Source organism: Nannospalax galili, unplaced genomic scaffold (genome assembly GCF_000622305.1).
Source record: "Nannospalax galili isolate Female #2095 unplaced genomic scaffold, S.galili_v1.0 scaffold197, whole genome shotgun sequence".
Taxonomy (NCBI): Eukaryota; Metazoa; Chordata; class Mammalia; order Rodentia; family Spalacidae; genus Nannospalax; species Nannospalax galili.
The window spans coordinates 1904929-1928157 of record NW_008339846.1 but is presented as its reverse complement, the minus strand read 5'-3'; the positions used below and the strand labels follow the sequence as shown (position 1 = coordinate 1928157).

The 23229-nt window shown below is 49.3% G+C and overlaps 1 protein-coding gene across 1 annotated transcript in view; it reads right to left on the bottom strand.

Annotated features, from left to right (window-relative positions):
- Positions 1 to 8264: 8264 nt before the first annotated feature.
- Ube2ql1 (ubiquitin conjugating enzyme E2 Q family like 1) overlaps positions 8265 to 23229 on the bottom strand; it is a 40328-nt gene continuing 25363 nt past the window's right edge. The window contains exon 3 of the mRNA XM_008834571.2: positions 8265 to 9603. Within this exon, the coding sequence (XP_008832793.1) occupies positions 9472 to 9603 (132 nt within the window). The 3' untranslated portion in view covers positions 8265 to 9471. The remainder of the gene's footprint in view (positions 9604 to 23229) is intronic.

Below are 23229 nucleotides of genomic sequence, written 5' to 3'. Positions count from 1 at the left end.
GACCGACAAACGTACTTCCTTCCCGGTCACAAGAGGGCCTGCCCCTCCCTGCTTCTTCCACAGGGTAGGAACACAGGGCAACGCAGCCTCCCTGACACCAAGCCTGTTGGCATCTTGATCTTGACTTCTCCACTCTCCAGAATTGTGAGAAATGCCTGTGGTCTAAGCTACCCAGTCTATGATCTTTTATTATATCAGCCCAAGCAAGCAGAGTCTAACTAAAAAAAAAAAAAAATCAGATTGAAAAAATTATGGTCATATTACAGCGTTAGGTGAGCTAGTGTGAGATTAAGGAAGAAATTCTCTCTTCCTCCCCTCCCTGCCCCCCCTTACTTCCTCTCAGACTCTCTCCTTCTTTCTTATCCTTCTTCCTTCCTCTCCCCTCCCCTTCCCCTTCCTTCCCCTTTCTTCCTAAGGGAAGAGCTATTTTCCATCATATGACTATGGTAACACATAAAATGGGCTTGGTGATTGAAACTAACAGACATTTGCTCTCTGTGTTCTCAAGGCCAGAAATCCAAAGTCAAGGTGTCATCAGGGCCTGTCTCGTCTCAGTGCTCCTGGGAGTTCACTGCTCTTTCTCTCCTAGCCACCAGTAGCTCTAGCATCCTTGCAGTCCTTGGCTTGTGGACTCATCTCTCCAGTATCTGTGGGTTTCCAGGGCCTCCTCCTCGTTATCTCTGCTTCTCAAACCTCTCTGTGCCTTTCTTTTGGAAAGACACCATTCACTGGATTGTGGATCCATCCTAAATACAGGATGATGATCTCACCATGAATTCTTTAATGTCTGTGAAGGTGAACCAAGAAAATTCATATGTTCTGGGAGTATGCATTCTTTCCATACACATATATGTGTACAACCTACATATTACATGTAATTATGTATTATATAATACACAAAGGATATTTCCTTTTGTTATAGAGGGCATCTACCTCTTAACTCTATCCCATGTATGCATTAACACAGATGTTCTCATATTTCTACGGTGTCATTACCAGAGTCAATAGGCCTGGTATTGCTCCCAGATTTACAACGTGTCCCATGAGGGCTGGAGGGTCTGAATTTCACTTTCTGTGTGGTAAATGCCGTTCTGAAAAGTGAGGCCTCTAGGCTTCACTTCCCTTGTCCTAGGGAATCCTTAGCTGCCATTAGGATCTGCTCTGAGGTTCTCCATGAGTAGGAGTGGATGTGTGTGTGAATCAACCCTTAGGCTGGATCTAGGGCAGATGAGCTAACCAAGGACCTACTGTAGGGATGGTCTACCCCTGGGGCCGTGGGAGGGGCCTCATGTAATCCCAGCTAGGGGGTTGGGTATGGCATGATTTGGGGAAGATTTTGGGGAAGCTCACCACCATGTGGAGGCTAGATCCAGGCTCTCTCAGGCTGTCTGAGTTTTCAGCCCCTACCCCAGGTGGAGGCCAGATCAGGCACTCTCAGAATGGAATAAGTTTTAACAAGTTATCATCAATCACAGCCTCTAGTCCTGAATGTGAGAGGCCTGATTCTCGGATCCCATAAAGTCCAGGACTCTGGAGACAAATGACAGGGGATCTAAGAACCGCCCCCCCCACCATAAGTGAGACTCAAGAGGAGGAAGTGCTATAGGGAAGCATGTGCTACACTGAAAGAATGTTCTATGGAAAGTGATACCATACAATTCAGAAGCTAATAGGAGAAGACATCCTTGGGGTTGGGGAGACCAATGGAGGACAAATAACAACGTATAATGATGGCGCTGCGACAAGCTCATACTTTGCTATAACTGAAAAAAATCAATAAAAATGACTTAAGCTGTGTTATGTGTGTATCCACAGAGAATTTGGTAAAAGTCAGAACTGTCTAGTGCAAACTTGCTAATATCATTTAAAAGGGCGTTCAACTTCAGAAAGTTGTAGTTTGTAGCATCCCTTGATGTTAGATTTAGACATTGCTTTTGGATTGACTTGATGTAACATTTTAGTGACATGGGCAAGTAATTGGCCATGTTTAAGTAAAATCAGATTAGAAAAATCAATTGCACTTAAAGTCTGTTTCTGTCTATAGACTTCCTGAAACTCCAGCCAGTTCTCCCTCAGTGCTGCCTGCAGAGAGGAAAGAGGCGGGCCTAAGGTCTTAGCAAACACAAGAAAAGAATAAAAGAAATGCTTTTGTACAGGGATGCTTGCACATGCTGCTTAGAATTACTTGATTGGATTTAACACTCAAAATTATTAGAACATAAGTCTTCAAAAAAAAAAGTTTCTAAATGACACGAGACAAGTTTTTAAAAGTTATTGCTCCCTCTGGAGGCTGAGACAGGAGGATTGCTGCAAATCGAAGGGGAGCCTGGGCTACGCAGTGAGTCTCAGGCAGCTTCAGAAACATACTGAGGCTTGTCTCAAATCTGCTATTTCAGAGCTGTCTAGGCTGCCACCCTGTCACTTTGCCCCTGGCCAATCGTTGCATATTATATTTGTAATCCGAGGCTGAACAAATCAAGTACAGTGTATCTTAACTCCATTTAATGGACAGCTTGTATGTATGTCTGTCTTCTCTATTTTCCTGTTACCAATAGCATGTCACATGTATTCTGAAGTAGAAGTAGACTTCTATTACATGGAACATCGGGGGCACTGACGTCAGCGCTCTAGAACATGTATCTGATGTCATTTTCCTGCATTAAACTGACACCAAACATACTTGTGATTGTCAATGTCAGAGTCTAGCTACATCCCTGGACACAGTGATGCTGGCCAGCACCTGTCAACTCTTGGATACAGCTGTAGCTGGCTTGGCTCAGGGTGTGTGGGATGTTGCGTGCTCAGCCTGTGCCCAACCCTCCTCCTCCATTCCCCAGGAGCCCCAGCCAGCACCTGTTGATCTGTGCCTCCCATGCTTTACTAAGGCACAGGCTTCATTTGGATGAAAGGAGCGGCCTCATCCCCAAAGCCGTCGTAGGTACAGCCTTGCTAGACACTGTTTTTCTTACTGCAAGATCAGATGAGCTCACAGAGCCTGCCTGTTTTGTCATAGCAGTCCTTGGCAGCAGATGCCCACGCCAAAGTTTTAGTTTGGAAGGCCTGAGCCTGAGTGTCAGGGGCTCTATTCTCCGTCTCTGTGCTGAGAGGTGGAAGGGGATACAGGCTGTGTGACTCCAAAGTGCATGCTGTGCCAATCCTGAATCATACTTTCAGAGTTTAAAAGAAAAATGTGCCCATTATCAAAAAAAACCACTTTGAATTCTGTCAAGGACTGAGAAACCCCTCCATTGAGTTTAAAATAAAACCTGAACTCGACTTCCAGACCAACGTGAAAAATAGCTGAAGTGCCTTTTAAATAAATTATGCCTAAGATATTCGAAAATCGCCACTTTCAGTCTTCCAGAGCGGCATCACTGTAATTCAGCACTATTTTAGGCTGTGGTCCTGTGCTGAGCACAATATTTCAATTCTGTTGAGAAACTGAACAGGGCTCTTTGGTAAACATGTCTACAAATTACAGTGAGAGTGGCAGTGGGGGAAAAAGCCCTCCACCTCACGGGGATGCATAACTGGATTTGGTTCAGTCATATTTCATTGATTTGTAGGAAGCAGACCCATGGCATGCTTCAAAATACAAGAAAAGTCAAAGCACAGAAAGTCAGAGAGTACAAACGGCAGAAAACCACTCCAGTGGATCACAGAAGACCACGCAAAGGGAAACATGAATTTCCATCAACTGCCAGGCAGAGAAATCAGCAGACACAGCAGACATTCCAGGTAAAGACATTTGTTGGTTTCAAAGGCTTGCTTTCCCCACATCACCATCGTCCTGTTAGGGTGGGGCTGCTACACTGCGCTCATACGCTCACCATTTCCCAGTGGCAAACGTTTCCTCCGTACTTTATGGTTACGTGCATTTTGTTTTCTCTCCTGAGGGTTACAGAATAAGATGCTTAGAAAGAATATACACCAAAGTGTCCACGGGGACGATGATGACAGTCCGAGAGTTCACGGGAACTCAGGACGTTTAGCCAGCATCCTCACCTCAGTATTGTCATATTGGTACTGATATTCTAGAAATGAAGTCATATACAGGTAAACCAATCACCGAGGTTACGGCAGCTCCGATTGCTGCTCAATTCATGTCATCACCAGTGATTGCCTTCCTGTGTTAAATATGGAATGCATCACACTGGGGGGTTCCCACACACCATGGGAGACCCGTGACTGTACAGACCTGATGTTGGGAGAAAAGCAAATACTTGCGTGTGCCCACACGAACTGTCTCCTGGTCTCATGAGAAACACCACGAAGTGGCAGAGCCACAGGTACCTGGTGGCCTTGGCTTTGACTCAGTTGACTTTTGGCTGAGCCACTGAGTCTCAGCAGGCTTGCCTCTTTCCCTGCAGAGTACCTCAAGGAGATGCTGTGATTGCACCCTCACTGCAGTTAGAACACAAGTTCCTCTTCCTTTACAGCTAATTCCATTAGAATTCTGCATGCTGTCGGGACTCTGTAAATGCGGAAGTGGAATTTCTGCACGTGGGGCCAGCTTCCCATGCCTGTGGGCTGTGTCCTCTTACTGAGACTAGGTCTATGAACAAAGTCCTTAAAGGTGAGATGTGGCACGGAGCCACCAGTGTACCCCACAGGGCCAGTGAGGATATGGATCACAGGCTTGATGAGTGTGCGTGCAGCCTCCTCCTTGCTGCCGCAGCCCGCTTAGCCATGCCAAACCTCACTTGCTCCATGACAGTCTCCTGCTGAGGAAGTGTCTGGCTTGCACGATGGCTGGGACTTGGCAATGTGATTTGAGCTTGCCTCACTTTTTACTTATTCCTGAGTCATCCATCCTCTCTGATGAGATGAGGCTCAAGCTTTTTCTTGCTCTGTATGAAAGGAGAAGCTGGGGAGAGGCCCTATGGCTAGCTGACTTCACACACAGGACTGGGTACGAAGAGTAAGCATAGGGTCACAAGATAGTTGCGTTTTAAGATTTTTGTTTTATGTGCATGTGTGAGTGCAGGTGCTTGCAGAGACCAGAAGAGGGCATCAGATCCCCTGGAGCTGGAGTTTCATGCACGGGTGAGCTGCCCAGTGTGGGTGCTGGGAACTGATCTTGGGTCCTCTGGAAGAGCAATAACTGCTCTTGGTGGCTGAGCCCTCTCTTTGGCCCCAGTAGTTGCATTTTATTTTTTATTTTTTTAAGTTATTTTATTTTATTTTATTTTGTCTTTTTGAGACAGGGTCTCCCTGTAGCCCCAGCCATCCTGGAACTCACTATGTAGACCAGGCTGGCCTTGAACTCACAGAGATCCACCTGCCTCTGCCTCCTGAATGCTGGGATTAAAGGTGTGCGCCACCATGCCTGGCTATTTTGCTTTTTAAAAATTTTTTAATTTTTATTTTATGTGTGTGCGTGTATTCCCTGCACATAGGTAAGTGCACCTGTGTTGTGAAATGCCCGCGGAGGACAGAAGAGGCTGTCAGATCCCTTGGAGCTGGAGTTACGGACAGTTGTTAGCTGCCATGTGGGAGCTGGGATTTGAACCTGGGTCTTCTGCAAGAACAACCAGTGTTTTTAACTGCTGAGCCATCTCTCCAGCCCCCAGTAGTTGCATTTTAATTACCATGTTTGGTAATTCTGTTCTACTTGTAGCCCATTACTGTAATAAAATGCTGATGCTGTGCAATGAACCTGTCAAACTCACAGGATAATTTTTGTCAAAAGTGTTTCTGTCCACCCTTTGTGTCCATGTAACATGTATCTGGTTAAGAGACTGTGTACAAGGAAAGCCCGAGTTCAGGGAGGTGAACTGATCCACCAGAATTGCGTGAATGTATGGGGGTTTTCTCTTCCGGTCTTGGGTCTTGTTCACTGGTTCATAGACTTTTTTTTTTTTTCTCTAAAAAAGGGGTTTAATTTTGGTAGACAGCATGAACATGGTAGCTAAAGTATTTAGAGCTAAACAAAACTACTTGGTTTATCAGTGATGGATTTTATCGAGCGTGTCTTATGGGATTAGTATGTATGTAACCAGGGTCGGGGAGTAAGGTGGGGAAATCGGGGGTAGGTAAATAACATAAGACACAGGCCTTGCTAATGTCAGTAATCTAGAAAGATACCCAATAGACCACGTGATGTCCTGCATGGCCTCTGCAGCCTGTGGAAGGACCCCAGGAGAAAGTCTGGTATGGTCAGGATGTTCCTTCTGATGAAGGGATCTTTACACTGTGGGGAAGCTCATGTTTGTGTTTTTCTCTCCTTTTGACTCTGTGGCTCTGGCTTGACCTGACTTCTAGCTTTTAAGAGGAGATGATGAGCAAGAATGTTTCCATCCACTGTCCAATAACCCCCTTCTGTTAGCTTTGTGGAAGTGAGACCCCAGCCCCTGGCCAAGTCTGGAGCAAGCTTCTTCTCTGGGCTCCACAGAAGGCATCTAAAGAGGGCCACTGTGAGGCCCAACCAGGACACGCAGAAGTCACCAGGAAGGTGATGTCTGGTTCAGAGAATCACAACAGTTGTGTTTTAAATTACCCCTTCCTGCTTTTAAAATCTGAAAAATTACCTATTTTGGTGAAAAATGGTATTTCTTCTTTTTTAAAATTTTAATTTTGTGTGTGTTGTGTGATATAGGCACTTGTTAGTGTGGCTGTGTACATGTGTGTGCATGTGGATGCCACATGTTGGTGTTTGGTACCCTTTCTCAACTGTTCTCTACTTTATTTTTATTTTATGTGTATGAGTATATTGCTTGCATATATGTATATACACCCATGTCATATAGTGTCCTTGGTGATCAGAAGAGGGCATTAGATCCCCTGGAACTGGAGTTACAGAGGGTTGTTAGCCACCAAGTGGGTGCTGGGAATTGAACCCGGGTCCTCTGCAGGAGCAGCCAGTGCTCTTAACTGCTGAGCCATCTTGTCAGCCCTTCCACTTTATTTTTTGAGACAGGGTCTGAATGTGAAGCTCAGTGACTGACCAGCCAGGGTGGCCGGTGACTGAGCCTCAGGGACCCTTCAGTGAAAACAGTTTTTCTTGTAGTAAAGAGTTGATTTTTTTTCTCCCAGAAGTTGTAATAAACATAATGCAAATGCCATGCAGAACAGATCAAATTCCAGGCACTAAAACTGAGTGCGACAGACCCCACCTTGATGGTCGGTTGTCACGGGTCCAGTGGAGTGATACCAAATCTCCTGGCCATTCTGCTGGCATAGCCCACCTTGGAAGAAGAGCACAAGTCCTTCACTCAGTCAGTCAACAAAAGCCAGTGACCCAGCTTTCCTTATACATTTTCTCCCTGAACATGTTGCTTTCAATTTTATATTAGAAGAGGAGAAGGTCTAGAAATTGACCAGCTCTGGTGCTTTCCTGAGGAGTAGTTTGTTTCCTGGGTCTTCAAGGCCCACAGCTGAAGAAACTTCATTACAACTAACAGCCACAGGTTTAAAGACCCGGAGCCAAAGGTCTGTATGCAGGATAAAGAATTCCATCTTGGGGGATCAGGTGGATGAACTTGTTGGCTGACTGTCATTACTGCAGAGGGAACTTGAGCAGGTTGGGCACTCTCAATAGCTTCTCCTTTCAGCCCAACAGCTGCCTTTGTGTTTTTAAGGCAAATAATAAAGTGGCAGGAAGGCTGGGGGTTTGGCTGAATGAGTGGAGTACTTGCCAAGCATGCACAAAGCCCTAGGATAGATCCCCAGCCCTGAATAAACTGGGCATGGGCACACATGTCTGTAATTCTAGTACTTCGGAGGTGGAGGCAGGAAGATGAGTTCGAGGATCGTCCCTCCTACTTGGTGAGTTCATGGCCAGCCTGGGATATGTAAGACCCTGTCTCAAAAATAAAAAGTGATGAAAGTAAAAGCTGAACAATAAAGGGTAGATTGGTTGACTTCCACCACAACGAGGCCCGTCAACCCTGTCCATTGAGATGAGGTATCTTGGGTCCCTAAAAATCTCTGAACAAGGAAGCAGTCAAAACTGCTTGGGAAATTGCATGGAGTCCACTAGCCAAAAACGTGGTTCTTCCTTCACAGTGGGGAAATCCAAGAGGCAACATGTGTGCGTGCTCAGCCACAGGCACACTCTCTGTAATGTTCTGCTTGGTCTCCTGGTTGCGCCTTGGGGCCATTTTAGTTTACCAGGTCTTTGCAAGACTGTGAGTTCCTAAGACATGTTTCCTGACTGTAGAATGCTGCTCCCAAAATGCATGCTTGAAATATTAAAAGCTTAAAGACAGATGAAATACTTTCAGTGGAAGGAGAGCCCACAATGACTAGATGACGCAGGGTTATCAGGTATGCATGATTTTATTTAAAATGTGGCCAATAAGATTTTCCACTTGGAATGAACATTTTACCTCTCTCTGCATGTTATAATAAACAGTATTTCCTCATTTCATGAAGTTCCTTAGAAAGTTCTAGGTAATTTAACAGAAGAGAAAATGAAAGCGTGGGGGGGTTAAACAGGAAGTTTACACCATGGCAAGGTGCTCACGCCTCAACCTCAGGGACACAAGTGGCTAGTGGGTGAAGTAACAGACCCCGTCATGCAAGTCCTCCTGGGGTCACTCGGCGTCCTTTGGCAGTTCCGTTGTTTCTTGTCACTAGCACGGAAGACAAAATGAATCCGATGACTGTAGCGAATGGGAAACCGTCTTTTGATGAGTGAAGAGGAAACAGGAACACTAATGTACTGTGGTCGGAGCATTCCCTAATGTCTGGAGACTGTTCCCTCTGCATCCCAGGGGGTGCACTTGACATTCTGTCCCTCCCCACCCCTCTGGTAGCCAGAACACTCCCTGCCTCTCATCGAATGGCACTGGTTTATCTGTGAACAGTGGTAGCACAGCACAAAATCAGCACAGAGAGCACGCTCTGACCAAGTGGGCAGTTGTAGTTTTAAGTTATCACTAGAACCTGGCAATGTTAGAGTTGTGTTTTCATGAGCCAAAGGTCATAGCACAAATGAGGTCTAAATGTCGTCACAGCAGACCACAGGCCACAGAAAGAAAGATATGTCTTCAAGTTATGTTGACCTGCCAAGGGAAGAAACAGAGATAGAGAACACAGCAAACAGGGGCCAGCGGCGCCCGACGGCGTGTGGCACTCCCAACGTAGGAACAGCGCCTGGTGCATGAACATGGAGCGGGCAGGGGCACTGAGTTTCCTGCCGACTGCTCTGGGCGGCTGTACTGGAAGGAAGCCAAGGGCAACGCGACAGGTGGGCAGAGGGGGAGGCAGGCTGGGAACTGTTATCATCTCAACATTTCTTCTAATGTGACTTAGAAATGATCATTCATTCATTATGGAAACGTAATCCCGAGCAGCGTTTGCTCTTTCTCTCCATAAACACATCAGTTCATAAATAACTTAAGTGTGTCCTTGGCATTCACGACATAGTTCGGCTGGAGTAGAAAAGGGTGGAGGAGCAGCAGTGGTAGGAGGAGATGGCAGGGGTGAAGTGTGGACACGCTCAAGCGTCTAGGGCACGTGCAGACATCAGCCATCAGACACGGGTGGGGTGACCCAGCCGTATTTCTCATGAGTTTTCACCAAACTCTTAAAGGTAGCTTCGGCTTCCTTGCGACTGAAGGACTTTTTTGACTTCCCGGCTTTTCTGCAGATCCGTCCCTGGGTAAGATGAGAAGAAACACCAGGTTAGAGGCTCAGCAGGTCTCCCACCAGACCTCCCACCAGCTCGGTCGAAGGCACACAAAGTAGTGGGCATTTCTGCTGCCTGAATCAAGGAGGTGTGTTGGCCACAAGTAAGGAGAGGACACTCTCACAGGACAGATGCGGGTGTTAGAGCTTTGCCACAGAACACATGGGAAGCCAGGGACTGGCAAACCTTCAGAGGTCCAGGTCCCAAACCCACACCTCAGCTTTATCCAAACTGGTTCGTTCTGTGATGCTGGAAGTCAGCCTTTGCCTGCGTTCCTGAGAGACAATTGAAGGACCAGCTTTAGAAACAGAACATCAATTCAGAGAGCCACAACCTTCTCACCAGAATGTTTCAAGTGTAACTTCTTTCATGATAGTGGAGGTACAATTGGACCTAGGTATGTATATTTTGTATTCACAAATAACTGCAAACTCTGATTTCTTAAAAAACCCGACCTTGGGGGCTGGAGACATGGCTCGGTGGTTAAGAGCCCTGGCTGCTCTTCCAGAGGACCCAGGTTCGATTCCTAGCACTCACACGGCAGCTAACAACCGTCCATATCTTCAGTTCCACGGGATCTGTGCTAGTTTCTCCATTGCTGTGACAAAAGACTCTGACCAATACCAACTTGGGGAGGAAAGGGTTTATTTGTCTTACATCTCCCAGGTCACAGTTCATCAGGGAGCCCAAGGGAGGAACTCAGGGCAGGAACCTGGAGGCAGGAGCTGGAGCACAGGCCATGGAGGAACGCTGCTTACTGGCTTGCTCCCGTGGCCCCTGCTCAACCTGCTTTCTTGCAGAACATAGGCCCACCTGCCCAGGGGTGGCACCACCCACAGTGGGCTGGGCCCTCCCACATTACTCAGCAATCAAGAAGATGCCCTACAGACTTGGCCACAGGCCAGCCCAATGGAGGAAATTCCCCAATTGAAGCTCCTTCTACCCAGATGTGTCAAGTTGACACTAAATCATCCAGCTAAGGATACGACGAACTCTTCGGACCTCCCTGAGCACTAAGTGACACAGGTGCACTTACACAAATGCAGGCAATACACTCATACACACACAAAACAAAAATAATAAAATATAAAAAAACTCAACCTTTCGAACAATTACTAAATTTCTGTCATTTCAGAGCCATTTTATGCATTACATAGCTTGGGAGGTAGGTGGACTTCAGGGGTCAAGATCACCCCCAGAACAACCATCTGTATTCTGAAGAACTGAAGACTGGGTCTTGCAGGGGACAGGGGGAACTGGTCCATTTTAATGTGACATGAGAAGACTCTGGCCAGGTGTGCCAAGCCTCTGACACTGGGGCATGGCATTGTCATTTACAAAAGTTCACACTTGAAAACGATGCAGCTGAGTTAGAAAAAGGGGAAACATATCTCGTAATGTTGTCAGTACACATGATTTTGTGTTGGGCTGAATTCATAGCTATCCTTGGCTGCACACAGGCTGAAGGCTGAGAGTTGGACACACCTACTAGGCCATGAGAAATGGAAAAACAAGTGACACTATTGAAAGGACACTACTGAGGGCCTGTGGCTTGCCACAGAAGGAAGGAACTGATGGAAGCAAGCCAGGAGTTGAGGTGGTCCTGGGCCCTTATTGCGGAGACTTGCAATGGCCCTTACTGCTTCAGAAGGGACAGATCTCCCCACTTGCCCCCTTGGCCTTGTGGACACATTTGCTCACCCTTACCCAGCTCTGACTTTTCCTGGGGTCTGTTTTCCTTGAGCACCCATGTACAGATGGGGCAGAAACAGCCCCAAAGACCTGGCTGCCTTCCATCAGCTAGCAAATACCTGCACTCATTTACCAGTTACTTCCTGTGTTTTTGAGCACTTACAGTAATTGTTTCTGAACAGGCTCTGCATTCCTGGCCCAGTACATGCCCACAAAGCCCTGCACATGCCCACTCTGAAGTTATAGTGCAATCGTGGTGGGCCTTGAGCTGGAGCCAGGCCTCCATACACCACTAGAGCCCTGCTCCCCAACAGTGGCAGCTGTCCAGGGCTGTGGGACCAGAGGGAGGCAGCTTGCAGCAACCCTGACTCTCTGATAAACAAAGTGGGAGAAGCTAGACCGACTTCTGGATCTAAGGCCAATGATGCCCGATCCTGGGAACTGAAGAACGGAGGAGCATCCTGCACATGCGAATCTAGGGCTTGTGCTTCCTGATCAATGAAGGCAGAAATCCAGGGGTCCGTGCTCTACACCTCCAGTGGCCTCCTAGCTTATTTATCTCTCTCCCACCTGGAGCAGCCGACGCCCTTTCTGAACGCTGCCAGGTGGAATCAAGTGAGCTTTTAGAGAAGGAAGACCGGAGGTGAGCAGAGGAAGCAGCTGCCCGCTGCCTGCAGAACTGTCCCCCAGTCTCTTCTGGAGGATTCTCGTGCTTAATTTTATAGCTTCATGATATACTTGGTGAAAAGGGACTACCAGGACCACCAAGACTAAACACATAACCATCACAGTCAGGGACCGAGATCAAAGTCCAAAGCTAAGTCATTAAACATTGTCAAAGTTTTCTTTTCAAGGAAGTTGGTGTCGATTTATATATCCAGTGAGACAAGATCGTGTGGACAATGTGAATATTTTAACCATTTCTTCCACTCTTTTCTACAACACTGATTTATGATCTGACTGAGAACTCTGAATTAAAGTCCTCAAACACAGGCTCACAGTAATCATGGAATATTTGGTTGCTTCTGTTACAAACGCATACTCTCCCTATTCTTTGTGAACATCCCAATTGTCAGAAGACACAACCAACGAAACCCCAGGGAACAAGCTGCCCTTTCTTGCCTTTTCTTCCCTAGAGGAATCATGAACACAGAGTCCAGTGAGCAGTCAATTCCAAGGCCAGGAGGAGTTTGGCAGGAGCCAGCCGCTCGGCGTACTTGGTCCACTGAGCTGCCATGGAGGCCCGCGCAGCCCTGGCTGTCACCCACCCTACAGTTGACACGTAGTTTTCATAGGTTGCCTGCCTGCCCTCTTCTGATGGTCCATTTCAATGTTACACAGAGCAACGCTGCACTTAAAACCAGGACTCTTTCCTTGCACTGCCATGTGGCTGAGGTTTTTGCTGATGTACCCTGCAAGTACCAGGACACTGGGAGAGGGGACCCCTACATGTCCTATGGACACTGCTAATGCTTAGGGACCCCCATTCTTCTTTTTAGGACATAGCCTCTTGAAATCTGTGCTTGGGGAATTGAAGTGTGGGCAATACTCCTGTGTGGTAGTAAATCTTATGAACTTGACAGGATCTAGCCTCACCTAGAAGACAAACCTCTGAGCATGTCTGTAAGGGAGTTTCTAGATTGCATTAATTGAGGTGAGAAGGCTCACCCTAAATGTGGGTGGCACCAATCCAAGGTCCCAGACCGACTAAAGAGTTTCTAGAAGGCAAGCTGAGCCAGTGTTCATCTCTCCCTGCTTCTTGACTGTGGATGTGATGTGAGCAGCTGCCTCACAATCCTGCTGCCATGACCCCCCACCACGGTAGACTGTGCCCTAGAACTGTGAGCTAAAATAACTCTTCCTTTCCTAAGTTACTTTTGTCAGGAATTTCATAGCAGCAAACAAGAAAAGTAACTAATACCCTATGTTACAGATTCACTAAGGCAAGAAAGTGAATCTGAAAACAGAGAATTTTGAAAGAGATACAACCAAGGGCTGTTCTTATTCTCAGAGCACTAAATTTCCTCCCTTTCCATATAATAACCAGACTCGTCTCAGATGTTCCCTTTGAATAACCCTCACTTCTTTTCATCAATATTTACTTAGATTTAATGAGAAAAGACCCAGATGTGACAATCTACCTCTGTAAGAGCTTGGTGTCACCATTCAGAGTTTATGCTTTTTTTTTTGACAGATTGATTTTTATTTTATGTGCATGAGTGTTTTGCCTGCATGTGTGTAAGTGCACCTACTGTGTGCACTTCATGAGGAGACCAGAAGAGGGCATCAAATCCCCGGGAATTAGAGATGCATACAGTTGTTAGCCACCATGTGGGTGCTGGGAAATGAACCTAGGTCCTCTGCAAGAGCAGCTGGTGCTTTTAATAGCTGAGCCATCTCTTCATCCCCATGACAACATTCTCAATTCTCCTGTCTCCTGAGCCATGAGTTGTGAGGGTGGAGTAATGGACCCTGGGGAATTTGACATGCCGAGCTCGAACAGCTCATCCAAACATTGACAGAGAAGGCTGTCAGCGAGATGAGAACACAGGACCTGGAGCTGCATTTGTGCAACAAAACCATTATTTGTGCCTTTGGTTTAACCTTGTTTTGCCTCTAGCTTTAAAAAAAGTGTGTATGTGTGTCTGTCCCTGTGTATTGAGGCCAGAGGTCAAGCTCAGGTGCCATGTGCCTCATATTTTGAGACATCATCTCTCTCCTTCACCTGGAGCTTACTGATTTGGGTAGGCTGGCTGGCCAGTCCCAGAGATCCTTCTGTCTGCCTTCCCAGTGCTGGGATGACAAGCTCGTGCCACCAGGCCTGGGTTTTTTACAAGTTTTCTGGAGATCAAACTCAGGTCCTTATGCTCACATGACAAGCACTTTACCTATGGGGCCATCTCCCGACCTCTGGGTCTTTGGTGACCAGCCATATGACTAAACATGAAGATATTCCCACAGGACCAGTAGGCTGTGACAGCTGCACACAAGACCAGTCCCCTCTGATTTTGCACAGTCTCTATGGCATCCACCTGCATGTGGGCTCTCAGCTGTCAGTCAGTCTCCCTTTAATGTCATTCATTCAGAGAGTTAGGTGCTGGGTTAAAAAAGACAAGGTGGGGCTGGGCGTGGTGGTACACGCCTTTAAGCACTTGGGAGGCAGAGGCAGGCCGATTTTTGAGTTTGAGGCCAGCCTGGTCTACACAGTGAGTTCCAGGACAGCTGGGGCTACAAGGAGACCCTGTCTCAAAAAAAAAAAAAAAAAAAAAAAAAAAAAAGACAAGGTGATACTGTCACGTGGAGATGATGAGGATGCAAGTGTGTGGCAGCTTGTCAGTCTTGGAGACCGTTTGGTTTAAGGTGGGATAACTCTGCTGTAGGCTGTCCTGTGTAGAGATCCTGGCTTTGTCCTTGTAGGTGCAAAGTATGACAATGTACTTGTCTAGATGATGTCAAATACCCTGGGGGCGAGTGAGATGTACAGACTAGGGACAGCCAGAACAAGTGGGCCTCAGTCACTTTCTGCTACTCAACAGAGCTTCAGTGACCTTCAGTTGGGAACATCCCTAGCTGCTGGGCTGTAGGGCTTTTCAGAGAAAAGGATGCGAAGGATTCCAGCTTGGGAAAGAAAGGAAGGAGCAGGAAGAGGAGTGGGGTTGTCTGTGTCCAGAAAGATCTCTTGAGGCACTGGAGTTAGCTTTGAAAAGCAGCCCAGCGAAGGCTCGAAATAGCCTGCTGTACTCTGGGAGCCACGAGCAGATGCTTTGTGGGCTGCGAATGGAATTTTTAGGCTATGTATGCACGCGTGCCCACATGTGTGTATGCTTGTGCACGCATTCACTCACTCTGTGGGGGAGGAGTTGCAGAATTCAACTGATTTGCCTTTAAATCCTAGTTGCAGAACTTCCTCTATGTGTGACCTTGGGTGAGTTACTTGCTCACAATTTCCTCATTTGTAAATTAAGCACCACAGTCGTATTACAAAACCATGGGTTCCTATAAGGGTTCAATATGCATATGCATATGCATTCAATAAGCATCCAGGAGGCTTGGCCCTGTACTGGGCCCAGGCCAAAAACAGCAACCACAGCTTTTACTGATGAAGTCATCCTGTGAACTTTGTCCTTTAAGGTAATTTCATTTTGTCTTCTTTTTTTAAAAAGTCACAAATTTTCTTTTAAGTGGATATTACGACTTAGTTTATTTATTGCAAAGATGTCTTCAGGCAAATCCAATACATTGTATTAAGATGAGTAATCTCTCAGCCCTTTAACTTACATCCATTATAACTGTTTGGCATTAACATGTTTGTTCTGTATTTCTTATTTAGGTTTTTCTTTACAAAAGTACCTTTTTGGTATTTCTGTGTTTGATTTGCCTGTGACTTGCAAATGTATTTGCACTTAACAAAATGAGCATTTCCAGGTTCCTCCCGTAGAGTGTCAAGGCTCCTGACCACTTTTCCTAAGCCTGAATTCAAGAGCTGAGCCTTGTTTTTAGTCTTTGGAGGCATTAATTGCTAGCCTGAAAGCCCTCAGAAGCCCTGCACCTCAACCAGAGCTCCAAGCCCAGGTAGCCCTCTGAGCCCTCTCACGCTGCTCCCTGGGGAGCCTGAGAAGCTCGCAGGCTCCCAGCTTGAAGAAAACAGACACGGGGGGGGGGGGGCAACTTGAAAGGAGGCCCACCTGGGGTACGCTTTCTTTTAAGGTTGGGAATTCAAAGGAAATCCTAGACAAAATCAATTTGTAAGTTTCCAAAGGGGCAGGTAAGACAGGACACAGATAAGACAGCTTCAAAGAGACACTCTCCCAAGTCAGAGCCAAGACGTTTCAGTCATGGACAGGAAAGGGACCTTGCCGCATGTGGAGGTTCAGTGAGACATCAGATGGAAGAACTCTGTGAGCACATGCAGCTCTTAGCGCAGCCTGAGTGTGTGCTTACATTTGTGTGCATGCATATAATTCATGTGTATGGGTATGCATACATACATGGGTGGATGCACGCATGTATATGTGTGAGTGCATACACACATAGCTTGTCACATGTGAGCATATACGATGGTGCACGTGTGAGTGTGAAGCCCTACAGTGGGTAGCATTCATGTTGTGGGGACAGGACTGAGTTCCCTGCAGGAGAAAAACCACTGACCAGAGCCTAGCAGCGACCTTCAGCGCAGCCTTTTGTTGAACAACGGATCCCCAGCCTGCATGGCCCAGTCTGGAGGCCTGTCAGTTCCCAGGAGGTGGCCCTTGAGCCTGGATGCCCAACCCCAGTGACTCTTTTCCAGTTACCATGGATACTGAGAGCTGGGAGGGCAAGACAGCATGGCCTAAGAGGTCTTCCCCAGGGGGCAGATGTGCTGCCTAGGAGTGCTCACTGGGGGTTTTCTGAAGTGCTAAGCCCAGACTGTAGATTCCCTGTATCCTTCTCTCTGGGACAGCCACACACAAACACTGGGCTCATGTTTGCCAGGGAGCAGATCCACACTGTCTTCACACAGACTCTCAGCAACTTCACCTGACCCTCCAGGTTTGCAGAGAACCAGACATACTATTCTGTGACTTGCCAAAGGCTACACTCACACTGGGGTAGAAGAACTGGGGCTCACACCATGGCTCCTGAGAACAGAGGCTCTGTGTGCCATGGGACTTCTGCAAGACCAAAGGACATCAGGGTCAGGGCCTCTGGAGGGGCCCAGGATTTACCACGGAGTGGAGCTTCTTGGAAAGAGCTGGAGGAAGATGTGCTGAGCATGGCTAGTCACCTTCAGGGGTCCAGGATATTCCAGTGACTGCTGACGACAGACAGCCTACTTGCTCAGCCCCTTTCCACCAGCATGGGGGCTGTCAGGTTCCTGTGTTCTCAGCTGGGCTTTCAGCAAAAGCTCCTGCCCACTATGGCTCTGGATTCCTTTTATGATTTAGAGATCTCTCATTCAAATGTCTCTCTGGCACAATGTTCCAGAAGCAGTTCAGGTCCCAAGTGTTTTGGGCAAGAATAGTCAGTCATACGTTTTGGGGGGACATGATTCTACCTGCAACAGAAGGCAGCTTGGATGGAGAGATCTCTCATCCTCCTGCAGGAGCATCTAGCACCATCTGTGGGAAGGTAGCATATCAGGTCAGGCAGAGCATGGGGTCAGGTAGATCATGGGGTTGGGCAGGGCATGGGATCAGATAAATCATGGGGTCAGGCAGGGCATGGGGTCAGGTAGAGCATGGGGTCAGGCAGGGGATGGGGTCAGGCAGGGGATGGGGTCAGGTAGAGCATGGGGTCAGGCAGGGGATGGGGTCAGGATGACTGCTGACGACAGACAGCCTACTTGCTCAGCCCCTTTCCACCAGCATGGGGGCTGTCAGGTTCCTGTGTTCTCAGCTGGGCTTTCAGCAAAAGCTCCTGCCCACTATGGCTCTGGATTCCTTTTATGATTTAGAGATCTCTCATTCAAATGTCTCTCTGGCACAATGTTCCAGAAGCAGTTCAGGTCCCAAGTGTTTTGGGCAAGAATAGTCAGTCATACGTTTTGGGGGGACATGATTCTACCTGCAACAGAAGGCAGCTTGGATGGAGAGATCTCTCATCCTCCTGCAGGAGCATCTAGCACCATCTGTGGGAAGGTAGCATATCAGGTCAGGCAGAGCATGGGGTCAGGTAGATCATGGGGTTGGGCAGGGCATGGGATCAGATAAATCATGGGGTCAGGCAGGGGATGGGGTCGGGCAGAGCATGGGGTCAGGCAGGGGATGGGGTCAGGCATGGGTTGGGGTCAGGTAGAACATGGGGTCAGGCAGGGGATGGGGTCAGGCAGAGGATCGGGTCGCGGGGGTTGGGGCAAGGCAGGGGATGGGGTCAGGCAGAGCATGGGGTCAGGCAGAGCATGGGGTCAGGCAGGGGATGGGGTCAGGCAGGGGATGGGGTCAGGTAGGGGATGGGGTCAGGCAGAGCATGGAGTCAGACAGGGGATAGGGTCAGGCAGAGCATGGGGTCAGGCAGGGGATGGGGTCAGGCAGAGGATGGGGTCGGGCAGGGGATGGGGTCAGGCAGGGGATGGGGGCAGGCAGGGGATGGGGTCAGGCAGGGGATGGGGGCAGGCAGGGGATGGGGTCAGGCAGGGGATGGGGTCGGGCAGGGGATGGGGTCAGGCAGAGCATGGGGTCAGGCAGAGAATGGGGTCAGGCAGGGGATGGGGTCGGGCAGGGGATGGGGTCAGGCAGAGCATGGGGTCAGGCAGGGGATGGGGTCAGGCAGGGGATGGGGTCAGGCAGGGGATGGGGTCAGGCAGGGGATGGGGTCAGGCAGGGGATGGGGTCAGGCAGGGGATGGGGTCAGGCAGGGGATGGGGTCAGGCAGGGGATGGGGTCAGGCAGGGGATGGGGTCAGGCAGGGGATGGGGTCAGGCAGGGGATGGGGTCAGGCAGGGGATGGGGTCAGGCAGGGGATGGGGTCAGGCAGGGGATGGGGTCAGGCAGGGGATGGGGTCAGGCAGGGGATGGGGTCAGGCAGGGGATGGGGTCAGGCAGGGGATGGGGTCAGGCAGGGGATGGGGTCAGGCAGGGGATGGGGTCAGGCAGGGGATGGGGTCAGGCAGGGGATGGGGTCAGGCAGGGGATGGGGTCAGGCAGGGGATGGGGTCAGGCAGGGGATGGGGTCAGGCAGGGGATGGGGTCAGGCAGGGGATGGGGTCAGGCAGGGGATGGGGTCAGGCAGGGGATGGGGTCAGGCAGGGGATGGGGTCAGGCAGGGGATGGGGTCAGGCAGGGGATGGGGTCAGGCAGGGGATGGGGTCAGGCAGGGGATGGGGTCAGGCAGGGGATGGGGTCAGGCAGGGGATGGGGTCAGGCAGGGGATGGGGTCAGGCAGGGGATGGGGTCAGGCAGGGGATGGGGTCAGGCAGGGGATGGGGTCAGGCAGGGGATGGGGTCAGGCAGGGGATGGGGTCAGGCAGGGGATGGGGTCAGGCAGGGGATGGGGTCAGGCAGGGGATGGGGTCAGGCAGGGGATGGGGTCAGGCAGGGGATGGGGTCAGGCAGGGGATGGGGTCAGGCAGGGGATGGGGTCAGGCAGGGGATGGGGTCAGGCAGGGGATGGGGTCAGGCAGGGGATGGGGTCAGGCAGGGGATGGGGTCAGGCAGGGGATGGGGTCAGGCAGGGGATGGGGTCAGGCAGGGGATGGGGTCAGGCAGGGGATGGGGTCAGGCAGGGGATGGGGTCAGGCAGGGGATGGGGTCAGGCAGGGGATGGGGTCAGGCAGGGGATGGGGTCAGGCAGGGGATGGGGTCAGGCAGGGGATGGGGTCAGGCAGGGGATGGGGTCAGGCAGGGGATGGGGTCAGGCAGGGGATGGGGTCAGGCAGGGGATGGGGTCAGGCAGAGCATGGGGTCGGGCAGAGCATGGGGTCGGGCAGGGGATGGGGTCAGGCAGAGCATGGGGTCAGGCGCTCTTTGGGATGAGTTGCCTGGGAGGTGGTGCAGCTGAGATGGGCTTTGGCCAGCTTAGCTACTGTCAGAGTCCAGATAAAAAGGGCCAAGACCTGGTAGAGGTGCCACCGCAGCAGTCCAACAAGGCAGGGCTTAGGGTAGGATCAGTGAGCACAGGAGGCTGAGCTGGAGGAATGGGTTGCTGGGGGCAAGCTGTAAGGGAGATAACCTGGCCCCGGTCTGTCTCAGACATGCTCCCACTTCCAGAGCCACACTGCTATGTCTTTTCTGCCATGATCCCGTCAAACCACGAGCCACAATAAACCCTTCCTACCTTAGGTTGTCATGTGTCTGTTATCTGGTCACAGAGACAAGATGAGGAACTAGTACAGAAGGCTATTTGGGCTGCAACAGTGTCATGTTGAAAAAAACCTGGTTCCCTGAACAGGCTGAAGAGGGGCAGTCTAGAGTCCCCAAAGGCTGATAAAGTAACACTATGAAAAGCCTTCAGTGGGCTGCAGATGCCAGGAGAGCAAGATCCACAAGGCTCCCTACCCTCACCTGGCAAGCCTGTGAGTGAACAAATGAACACAACAGGTGGCCCAGAGCTCTTCCTGACGGGCACATCATAGACTAGTTTTTGTAGGAAATTGATTGTCACTGGTACACAGCAAGAGGGTGATTTCTAGATGCAAAGTCACTCAAGAGGAAATGTTTCCTTACTGGAACATTCTAGCACTTTGCACTGAGAAATCTTTATGAGATCAGATTGTCTATTACAGTCTTTAGCATATTTTCCCAATTATTAGACAATTCATAGACTTGGATGCTATGTCTTAAATTTGTAAAACTTCTCAGAAAGACAAAGTCAGCATTGGTTTTGCGTAAATTTTGATGATGAACATATTGCCATAAAAATTCCCCAGCCATGGGGTACAGAGATGACTCAGCAGTTAAGAGCACTGGCTGTTCTTGCAGAGGACCCGGGTTCAATTCCCAGCTCCCACATGGAGGCTAACAACCATCCATAACTCCAGTTGCAGGGAATCTGACACCCACTTCTGACCTCCGGTGGCACTGCATGACTCAGATGCACTTACACACATGCAGGCAATACACTCAAACACATAAAATAAAAATAATAAATAAAATTAAAAAATTCCCCAGTCAGCAGCAGTGCCAAAGGCACACTTCTCGGATATTTAGAAAACAGAGCATCACTTGCCTCTACAGCCTAAAGAAAGTTCTAGCAATTGTCGAGTGTGCTTTGAAACAGATGGTGTTTTCTTGGAGGGCTCAAACAGAGAAAAAGCATTTCTGCTAAGAAACGTGGGATCAGATGGTCACTTGAAAGCTGGTTTTTGGAGACTCGGGGATTCACTTTCGCTTGAGCAGTCAGCCCACTGGGGTGGGCTGTGGTGTTAGTGTGCCTTGAGGTGGCTGAGTGACAGCAGACGTGGCCCACTGCGTGCCAGGCACAGAGGATGAAATAATCCTAACAGTAGTGCCAGGATGCTGCACCAGAGGGTCACAGTGACATCAGTCCCACAGATGAGGAGACTGAGACACAGGTCAGGAAGATGTTTAACGTCACAAAGCTCAGAATGAACAAGTTTGGAGTCCGACAAAGGAAACCTTCAGCTTTGGAGGTACTCTCTGAATCCTAAGGTGAGCCCAGTCCTCAGAAGCACAGAGAAGGGTACTAGGCAGAAAGGAGGACAAACAGGGCCGCACCCTCCCTGGCCCAGGCTCCTGCTCATTCCCCAGGGAGCTCTCTCCCTCCCTTCGTCCCTTCTCAGCCTGTAGCTCCCAGCCTGCACCCTGTTATCACCACTGTGTATAAACCTCAAGTTTGCCAGGGTGCTAAATCAGTCATTGCTGGCTTTCCCATCCTTCCCCGAGACCCGATCCAGTCGGTGTTCTCATTTCCTTTCTGTGGCTGTGATAAACCACTCTGACCAAAAGCAGCTTAGGGGAGGGAAGGATTTTTTGGCTTCTGTTTCCAGGTCACAGTCTATCACTGAGAGAAGCAGGGCAGGAACTCAAGCAAGAACTGAAGTAGAAATCACAGAGGAATACTGTTTGCTAGCTTGGTCCCAGGCTCATGCTTAGCTACCTGTTTTTATAGAGCTCAGGACCCCGTGCCTAGAGATGGTGCCACCTGCAGTCGGGCCCTTCTGCATGCCTACAGACCAATCTGATCAGTTACTCAGCCAAGATGCTGTTTTCCCAGGTGATCCTAGGTGGTGTCAAGCTGACAATTAACGCTAATTAGGACATTCCCATTCTGAGATGATGAGAAATCTGCAGTGTTATTTTTTAAAAACTTTTTGCTGTGCTAGGAATTGAACCTAGGGCATCACATATGGTAGGCAAGCACTCTACTACTGAGCTGTATTTTTACATTGATTTATTGATTGAAAGATGGATTGAGATAAAGTCCCATGAATTCCAGGCTAGCCTCAAACTCACCATGTAGCAGGGAATGACCCTGAAGGTCTGACCCTCCTGCGTCTACCTCCCAGGAGTTGGATTTACAGGCATGCACCACCATACCTGGTTTATGCAGTTCTGGGGTTGAACCCAGAGTCTTGTGCATGATAGGCAAGCACTCTACCAACTGAGTGACATCACAGCCTTCTGTTCAATTTCTGAGGCTGCTTTATGTGGGCTAAGCTAGGAAACTGTGTTTTATCTTTAAGCACCCAGCCACTCTGTAGTTCTCCATTCTCCAGGGAGGGTTCTGGAAACATCCTCATAAGCCCACCCCGTTGTTGTGGGCAGACCCCCAGATACGCCCACATTGGCATTTCTGCATTTACTTAAACATCTTACTCCTGGGTCTTGACTCCATGAAGGTACATACTAACACTGTTACTTTGAGTAGAGCTGCTGGCTACCCGAAGTCACCTCTGGTTGAAGATGGCCCTCTTCGCTCCTACACTCTGTGAGGAATGTTCAAGAAACAAGGGTAGTTCCCCAGCCAACTGATCTCTTGGGTAAGCCCTGAGCCTACCCTCCTCCCTACACAGGCTATTTTCCCTCTCCTTGGAAGATGTTCAGAAGAGCGTTGGGCTCCCTCCCCTCTGCAGCACACTGGCTGTGTCTACCTGTTCCCATCACTGCTCTCCTGTTGGGGATGGGGACAGCTTTGCTCATCCCAGCCTATGGCCGCCCACCTACTGCAAGCCCATGATGCCTTGGGAGCCTCCATCTGTCCATGCAGTCCTTGATTTAGAAAAGGGGCATTCGTGCCGCCCAGGGCTTTTCCTCATGCTTCACATCAAAACAGGCGGCCCTATGGCCACCCACGCTTCGTGGAAGAAGCCAGGCCTTCCTGGTCCCCAGGGAGGTCACCCCCCTGAGCAATGGTGATGCACAGCCAAGCAGATGGTTGCCAGGGAGACAAGATGTGTGAAAGCTACCCACCCTCCACACTTCCTGTCTTCTGCCTTCCTTCTCTGTACAGAAAGCTCAGCCCTGACA